Source organism: Papio anubis, chromosome 2 (genome assembly GCF_008728515.1).
Source record: "Papio anubis isolate 15944 chromosome 2, Panubis1.0, whole genome shotgun sequence".
Taxonomy (NCBI): domain Eukaryota; kingdom Metazoa; phylum Chordata; class Mammalia; order Primates; family Cercopithecidae; genus Papio; species Papio anubis.
The window spans coordinates 104,171,842-104,181,301 of record NC_044977.1 but is presented as its reverse complement, the minus strand read 5'-3'; the positions used below and the strand labels follow the sequence as shown (position 1 = coordinate 104,181,301).

Sequence of the window (9,460 nt, the reverse complement as noted above, 5' to 3'; positions counted from 1 at the left end):
ACCCACTTTAGGCAGAAACATATCTCATTCTTTCTTCTTTTCTCCAAGAATCTTCCCCCAAAATCTTAGCATCTCCTATAGCACATCTGTACCTTTGCTATATCTGTGGGCCTTGTTCTTCCTGTAGGACTCCTCTTGGAAAGCTAATTCCCCCTGACATTAGATAATTTTTTCAAATTGCTGAGTATCCCCCCTTCCCTCTCACAGACCCCATGGCATGCTCAGATCACAGTAGAAGACATTTCCTCTGCTGCCAAACCCATGGCACTCTGAGGCTGACCATGTCCACCTCATCCCCTCAGCTGTCTTCTCTTTGCTGCTATTACCATGTTCCAAGCAGACTTTGGAGCATCTCCCCCACAGCAGCATGGACTTTGACAGATTTCTTGGGGACCAGCGATGTCCTAACCTGTTTGCTTTTCCAGGGCTGATGTTTGCAGGGTTTTTTTTTTTTTTTTTAACCAAAGCAGAAATCATCCTGTATCCTTATGCAATTCTTCCGGCAGGCTCCAACAGATATATAAAGCCCACTACCCTCCATGAGTCTACCTTTCCCAGCAGAGCACCTGGGTTGGTCCTGAAGCCTCCAGCCACCTGCACACCTGCCAGGGCCTCTCTGGGGCAGCCATGAAGTCCCTTGTCCTGCTCCTTTGTCTTGCTCGGCTCTGGGGCTGCCACTCAGCCCCACATGGCCCAGGGCTGATTTATAGACAACCGAACTGCGATGATCCAGAAACTGAGGAAGCAGCTCTGGTGGCTGTAGACTACATCAATCAAAACCTTCCTTGGGGATACAAACACACCTTGAACCAGATTGATGAAGTGAAGGTGTGGCCTCAGGTAAGTGGACCTGCTGTGTATGAGCTGAAATAATTTGTATGTGGAGCTCAACCAGGTGCCTCAAAAGATCACTATCTCCCAGTGCAAATGAAACCACAGAGGAGTAAATTCTTTGATTTCTTCCCAGGAGTGAGGGAAGGGGCAGGCAGAGACCAAGAGAGGAGACATTCTGTACAGCAGTCATGGGTCTCAGGAGGGAGCTGGGTAGGGTGTGGGTTGGTGTGCAGAAGAAAAAGTGCTTCCATGGTAGTTTGCAGATCACAGGTGGAAAGTGTAACTTGCTGGAAAAACTAGGACCCAAGAAACCAGCTCCTGGTTGCCACGTTACCACTGGCTGAAAATCACGTATCTGTCTTTGGTTTGGTTTCTCTCTGACAAAGACTGAGAATGAATAAAACTAGCATCTGGCAGATGCCTACTATATGCCAGGCCCATTCACATAGATTATCTCATTTACTCTTTCCCAGTCCTGCCTCCTGGTGCTGTGTGGTGCGTATATTGTCTTACACAAGAGGAAACCAAGGCTCTGGGGTATGTGTGTGTCTGTGTGTGTGTGTGTGTGTGTGTGTGTGTGTGTGTGTGTGTGTGTGTGTTTTGGTCCAAGATCATATAATTACTAAGTCTTCAGGCTGGGATTTGATTCCAGATCTGTGTTCCTTCTTCTATACAAACTGCCTCCCTAAGAGAGTTACCCACATCCCAGAGAGAAGTCTTGGCATAAACAGGATTCACCTCCTCACACGCTAGACAGGAAACCAACGCAGCCTGAAGCCAGTGACAAGAAAAGTCAAGCTGGAAATATGCCTCGGGGATCAGTAAAGAGATTTGGAGAGGTGGGGAGAAGCTGTCTGTCTACTGCCTGTTTTGAAATTAGATTTTATTTCTGATGAATGACAATTCTTTCAGCAAATATGTATTACAAGCCTTCCTTGGACAAGAACCAGAGATATTAGGTTGAACCATATAAAACTGCCATTTTTCTATATCTAAAGCAACCAAATATTGACTGTTTTAATGGTTCAACCTAATACAATGGTGAAAAAGGCATAATATGTGCCCACAAGGGTTTACAATCTAGGTTGGAAAATAAGGTCAACAGTAGGAAGCCTGGACCGGCTGACAACTGCCATCCATCTCACAAAGAGACAAAATATTTGAAATCAGGATTGCTCTGGATGGATTTTAAGAGTGCTGCAGCCATATTAAAGCACAATGGTGGTTAGGAGGAAACGCTGATCAATTCAGGGGAAATGAACATGCAACATGCACATCTGAGGGAACAGGTAATAATGGATGGGCATTGTGACTTTCACTAAAGGCAGAGCCTCAGAGTTGGGTTCCTTGAGAAACTCAGGTGTACCCAGTTCCTGTTCTTCAGAGCTGTGGACGCTTTCAGGCGGTCACTCTACACACACCTGGACGTCATAAAAATGCAGAGCTTCTCTCAGGGGAGGAGATGCTGAGGCTTCAGGTACTAGTGAGTCAGGCAGAACCAATGAGAGGCAAGCAGAGCTGGGCTGAGAGAAGAAGAGGCATACTTGTACCTTCTGGATTTTTCAGGCTTCGAAGACAGGATACAAAACCAGGTGAACTGACAAGAACATCTCCAAGGATTGTTGCAAGCTCCCTCGTGTCTACGCTGGTGATACCCAGTTTCCTGTCAGAGGGAGACTAGCCCTTCCCCATTACCGCCAGCAGGGGGAAATAGAGAGCGGCATCGTTGCAGGCCGGCACCTGCTGCACAAGCCGAGACAAAGGAAAAGCCAAGGACAGCAGCAGCAAAACCTTCTAGGAAGGAAGGAAAGTAATAAAAGGAAGAAAGAAAGAAGGAGAGGGAGGGATAGAGGAGACTAAAAAAAAGGACAGTAAGATATTACCCTACACAACCTTATTTTGCAGCTTATCTGAGAAAAATCCAAACCTGCATTTTCCAAAGCGATGCTTGAAGAGTGAAATCTTAAAAATAATAAATAAATAATAAATACAAATAAGCGTTAATACTCATTTGTAGTTTCCAAATAGGGCTCAGAGTGAGGGCTGTGGCTCCATCGACTTGTTCAAGCCCAAGACCTCCTCTGCTTTGCGAGCATCATCTGGTGCTCCTGTAATCGACAGACGAAGACCAGACAAGCCCTGGTCATTGTCCTGCCCATGGGCCAGTTCAGAGCTAGACGGAGTTGCAGACTGACAATAAGAATGACATTTCCCTCACCTCTCCAAAAGGGGCGTGTGCTCAAGCCCAGTGAGGGCGCACACCGTGGCCCACACCACAGGATCAGGGGAATGGGCTGCTCATGGCTTCACTCTTTGTCTCTACAGCAGCCCTTTGGAGAGATGTTTGAGATTGAAATAGACACCCTGGAGACCACCTGCCATGCGCTGGACCCCACCCCTGTGGCAGGATGCAGAGTGAGGCAGCTGAAGGAGCATGTGAGTACCCTTCTTAGGGTGGCTGTGGGTGGTCCTTTGGCCAGCTCCACAGATTCACCCAGCTTCTCAACCTGCCTTCTTGGCTAGCCAGGGTACAGTTTCTAAAATTGCCATTTGTGGCTGAGCACAGTGGCTCATGCCTATGATCCCAGCACTTTGGGAGGCCGAGGCAGGTGGATCACCTGAGATCAGGAGTTCCAGACCAGCCTGGCCGGCAGGGTGAAACCCTGTCTCTACTAAAAGTACAAAGGGTGTGGTGACCGGCACCTGTAAATCCCAGCTACTCAGGAGACTGAGGCAGGAGAATCGCTTGAACCCGGGAGGCGGAGATTGCAGTGAGCCAAGATCCTGCTATTGCACTCCAGCCTGGGCAACAACAGTGAATCTCTACCTCAAAATAATAATCATCATCATCATAAATAAAATTGCATTTGATGCCACCTGCCCTGAGGCTGATTTTTTACAAGCGTTTAAACTATATTGTTGTATCCCTGAAAGCAGAGAGTGCCATGTTTCAGTATTACCCAAAGAAGGCGATTTTGCAAGGGTCACCTTTGACAGCCATGCCTGGAGGAAGCCTTCCCGGGGTGCGAAGGGGAAGGGCAGCCATCCTCACGTGGGTTTCTTTCTCCAGGCTGTCGAAGGAGACTGTGATTTCCGGTTGTTGAAAGTCAATGGCAAGTTTTCCGTGGCGTACGCAAAATGTGATTCCAGTCCAGGTACAGATGACTATTCTTATTCTTATTTTTTCCCTGTAGAGAAAGCGGGGAAAGGATCTGAATGATTTTCAACCTAAGTAGTTCTAGCCGCTTTGTCGGTGAGGAAAAGTAGAAGCCAAATTTCCTGGGTTCTGGGATTTTAAAATTGTGTTTTAAGAAGCTGCTCTTGGCCTGCTGCGGTGGCTCATGCCTGTAATCCACCCACCCGAGGCGGGTGGATCACCTGAGGTCAGGAGTTCGAGACCAGTCTGGCTAACATGGTGAAACCCCCATCTCTACTAAAAATATAAAAATTAGCTGGGTGTGGTGGTGCTTGCCTGTAATCCCAGCTACTAGGGAGATTGGAGCAGGAGAATCGCTTGAACCTGGGAGGCAGAGGTGGCAGTGGGCCGAGATCACGCCACTGCATTCCAGCCTGGGTGACACAGAGTGAGATCGTCTCAAAAAAATAAAAAGAAGTTATTGTTATTGGAGGTGAAAATTGCCCCGTGATAATAAGGGCTCCTGCAGAAATGTCAGCATGGCACGAGCTGTTTGAAGGTTTAGTAAGAAGCAGTGAAAGTGCCTGAAGCCATTTGGGGCGTGCCTTAGCCCTTGCTAACCAGCAGAGCTGGGGCGATGCCACGGAGACTGGCTGCCTATATCCGGGTTTCCCCTCTCCGAGCAGACTCGGCCGAAGACGTGCGCAAAGTGTGCCAAGACTGCCCTCTGCTGGCCCCGCTGAACGACACCAGGGTGGTGCACGCCGCGGAAGCTGCCGTGACCGCCTTCAACGCCCGAAACAACGGCTCCAATTTTCAGCTGGAGGAAATTTCCCGGGCTCAACTTGTGGTAAAGACTGAGATTCTTTTGACAGGTTGGGCAATTCGGTGGCACTTCGGGAATGTACTGCACGTGGTGGATCGGGAGGGAGAGAAGAACAGGTGCAGGGGCAGGGATGAGAAAGCAAGGAGAGGGTTGCTTGGAAAGGGAAGAAAGCATCCTAAGGGGTATCAGGTCCCTGAGTGGCATGAGGACCCCCAACACCCCCGGCTCCTCCCCCATGCTGAGCCACTGTAACATCCAGCAGCCACAGTTGCAGGCAGGTATATCCCCACTCCCTCAGTTCCAGCTAAAACCAAAGCTCGGTGTCAGCGGGTAGAGGTTCCCAGTCGGCCAGAAGCACTCTGTAAATTCACTGGGCTCCATCATCACCCATCTCTGCTGAACATCTGCCACAGACTCGTAATTAATACTCACTTGTGCTGACGAGCTTATAATGGCAAGATCCTAAAATGCCTTTCGAGTCACTGGAGAAAACATCTCATTGTACTGTGGGTGGTTTAGCACATTTGAATGCAACAGAATTCAAATGTTTAAGAAAATGTATTCTGGATATCAGCCATGGCCATACTTGGAAATACACTAGTATAGATGGCAATTCTATTAATCAGATATGTGATTCTTAGAACATCCCCACCCCAGACTAGACCAAATAACAGATATTTTATTGTGTCCATATGCTGCAACTACTATAAGAAAAAAAAGCTCAAGTGATATCTTCCATACTTTCGTCTAAATCTTTTCATTTGAATCTACTCTATGAAGTAGGTGGAAGAGGTATTAATCTCCTCACTTTCCCACCCTATCTTGGAGTAACCTGAACCTTGGGTCTCAAGTACAGCCCAAAAGTGAGGGCTGTGGGGAGGAAGGGTTCCCACTCCTACCAGTCTAAGGCTGGCCTTCTGATTCCTGTTTCCGGTCTGCAAACTCACCTCCAACCTGAAGGATCTGTGATGGATACTTGCCCCTCCTACAAGGAAGACACAATCCATATCTCTAAAGTACAAGCACTTCAGAACACAACCCCATAGCGACTGCCCTATGTAAGCCATTGAGGGACATGCCTTCTGGGACCACGCATGGTCTGCATGAATGGCGCTCCCGGAAGGAGGCTACTTCCCGCTCTCCTTCTCTGCCCTTTTCATTCTAAGTCATGTTTCCTCAAGAGCATTTTCATGTACTCTTCTCAGCCCCTCCCACCTTCTACGTATGTGGAGTTTACAATATCTGGCACTGACTGTGTTGCTAAAGAGGCCACAGAGGCAGCCAACTGCAACCTGCTGGCAAAAAAGGTGAGTGGGCTGGGACCTTGGGGTGTTACCACTCAGACAGAGCTGTTTGTGGAACAGAACATCCTTGGGTAGTTTGTATCTTGGGGCTGCAGACAGAGAATAACAGTGCAAATGCCCGCTCCCTGTGGATCATGGCAGGTCTTTCCTTAGGGTGTCACCTCACCCCTTTAAAAGCCATCACCAAGTCATCTCACCCACTGCAAGCACATGGAGTTAGGAGAAGACAGAGGCTATTTCCTAATGAAGCCAAGTCAAGTCACGCCCAGCCACTGGGAGCGTGACGTGCACATTTTCTAGGCATATAACTCTGATATGAAACTTTCAAGTCCTTGAGCTGATAATGTACACTTCTAGGATTTTAGTCTAAAGAAATCATCAGTGGCTGGGGTGGTGGCCCACGCCTGTAATTCCAGCACTATGGGAGGCCAAGATGGGTGGATCATGAGGTCAGGAGATCGAGACCATCTTGGCTAACACGGTGAAATTCCGTCTCTACTAAAAACACAAAAAAATTAGCCGGGCGTGGTGGTGGGCACCTGTAGTCCCAGCTACTCGGGTGGCTGAGGCAGGAGAATGGTGTGAACCTGGGAGGCGGAGGTTGCAGTGAACTGAGATCGCACCACTGCACTTCAGCCTGGGCAACAGAGTGAGACTCTGTCTCAAAAAAAGAAATCATCAGTGACATTTGACAGAATATATCTATAAAAATGATTTATTATAGATACAAAGAGACCAAAAAAGAGAGATCTGTATGTCCAACAGGAAGGTGTCATTGAATAATACATGCACATCGGTAAATAGAAAATTGTGCAGACGCTAAAAATTGTGTTTTCAAAGAATAATGAATGATATGAGAAAATGCTATTGTGGCAAGTGAAAAAACACAGGATACAACATCGTATAGTCACAATGATCTCAATTTTTAAATCATATTTAATAGTATTTTAAAATAAGAAAGAAATGCATCAATGTTAACACTCATTCTTTCTAGGTCACCACCAGAAAGGGATTGTGGGTAATCTCTCACTCAGAAAGTATTTCTGTATTTCCATTTTATATATAGAATCATATACCTTCCACAAGCAGAAACTATAACTTTAAGAAAAATGGTTTCTCAAACTAATTTAAGGTTGGAGTGTCAATGAAATTGAGAGGGGGATCCATTTTTTAAATCAGTTAAAATAACTCCTCTTTCTCTGTGGGCAGCAATATGGCTTTTGTAAGGCAACGCTCAATAAGAAGCTTGGTGGAGAAGAGGTTGCAGTGACCTGCACAGTGTTCCAAACACAGGTAACAGCTCCATGAATATTCTTGCCTGCACCTTCAGAATACAATGACCTCTTCACATTTATGCAGTGCAGTGGTGATGACAGGACATTTGCTCTCCTGAGCTTCCCAACCTCACAGTATGAAATAAGACTAGGGTATGTGGAATCATCAACCAATGGAAGGATATTTTAGCTATGCCTTTCCCTCCCACGAACTAGTGACTACAGGGAAGAACCACCTTACTGTGTAGTTGACAAAGCCACCCTTTTATTTGTGGGAGGTGGGAGTGGTTTCCTGAGTTGCAGAGACCAGGTGGCCAGATCTACCTGGCAGCCCCCACTGGCTGCAGCTTCAGATGACAAAGAGGGTGGCACTGCTGGGCTAGGGTGAGCCATAGGTGGGGTGCTTTTACTCATGGGACATATGTGTGCAAGTCCACCATCACCAAGGCAATCCTGGCTGGGGCCAGGATAGGCCAGTCACCCCTCCTTGTAACCTTGATGACAATCCGCTGTACTTAGGTAAGTCCTTTCTTGCTAGACTCTTTGCAAATAAAAACGTATAATGTGATGAAATTGGGTGCCAGTGCCACCTGAACCTGTGGGTGGTCTTGACGGGGAGGAGGAAGCAAACTAACTGAAGGAAATGGTCTTTTTTCCAGCCCGCGACCTCACAGCCCCAACCAGAAGGTGCCAATGAAGCAGTCCCCACCCGCGTGGTGGATGCAGATGCACCTGCGTCCTATCCACTTGGCGCATCTGGACCCCTTCCAACTGGCTCACCCATAGACACCCATCTGTTGGCAGCAGCTCCCCCAGTGGTCCCGATGCACTCGTCACACTATGACCTGCGCCACCTCTTCATGGGTGTGGTCTTATTGGGGTCCCGCTCAGGAGAAGCGTTGCACCCCCGGAAAACACGCTCAGTGGTGCAGCCTAGTGTTGGTGCTGCTGCTGGGCCAGTGGTTCCTCCATGTCCGGGGAGGGTCAGACACTTCAAGGTCTAGGCTAGACATGGCAGAGATGAGGAGGTTTGGCAGAGAAAACATAGCCACCATTTTGTCCAAGCCTGGGCATGGGTGGGGGGCCTTGTCTGCTGACCACGCAAGTGTCACATGTGATCTACATTAATATTGAGTCTTGAATCCCTACTTCCTGTCATTCCTCACAGGACAGAAGCAGAGGGAATGGTGGTTATGTTTGACAGAAGGCATTAGGTTGACAACTTGTCATGATTTTGATGGTAAGCCACCAGGATTGTGTTCTCTGCCTCTGGCTGACCTTACGAAAACCATTGCAACTGTGACTTTGAAAGGTGCTCTTGCTAAGCTTATATGTGCCTGTTAATAAAAGTGCCTGAAATACCTTCCTTAATAAAGAAGGTTCTAAGCTGAGTGTGGTCATGCTTATTGCGGACTTCATCCCAGTTCCCCTCACGTGCATAGCCTTTTATCCCAACAACCACACAGTGTCCCTAATCAAAACCAAAGTGAAAATAGAACCAAAAGAGAACAAAAACCTGCTGTATTGCCAGATACAGGAAAAAATGAGACTAGGATCTTCCCACAACTCGTAAGATATGACCTTTTTTTGTGAGACAGAGTCTCACTCTGTCACCCAGGCTGGAGTGCAGTGGCACGATCTCAGCTCACTGCAACCTCCGCCTCCCAAGTTCAAACGATTCCCCTGCCTCAGCCTCCTGAGTAGCTGGGACTACAGGCGCGCATGACCACACCCAGCTAATGTTTTTGTATTTTAGTAGAGATGGGGTTTCACCATGTTGGCCAGGATGTTCTCCATCTCCTGACCTCGTGATCCACCTGCCTCAGCCTCCCAAAGTGCTGGGATTACAGGCGTGAGCCACTGCACCCGGCTTTGACCTTCTCTTAAATCTGTACTCTACTTGGCAAGTTTATCTTCTCTCATGATTTAAACTATCATTCTTACCCAGATAACTGCAACTTAATAGCTCCAGATTGGACCTCTTTCTTGAATTCTAACATTGCATTTCCAAATATCTTCAGGATTTCCTCGCTAGAATTACCTAAGACAGTTTCCTATGTGACTTGTTTCCTCTAAATGATGCACA

The 9,460-nt window shown here is 47.5% G+C and overlaps 1 protein-coding gene across 1 annotated transcript; it reads left to right on the top strand.

Annotated features, from left to right (window-relative positions):
- The first annotated feature begins 415 nt into the window (after positions 1–415).
- AHSG (alpha 2-HS glycoprotein) lies at positions 416–8,765 on the top strand. Its single transcript, XM_003894698.5, has 7 exons — positions 416–840; positions 3,160–3,270; positions 3,905–3,989; positions 4,657–4,820; positions 6,002–6,103; positions 7,310–7,393; positions 8,034–8,765. The coding sequence occupies exons 1-7, from the start codon at positions 628–630 to the stop codon at positions 8,376–8,378; spliced, it is 1,104 nt and encodes a 367-aa protein (XP_003894747.2). The 5' UTR covers positions 416–627; the 3' UTR covers positions 8,379–8,765.
- Positions 8,766–9,460: the final 695 nt, after the last annotated feature.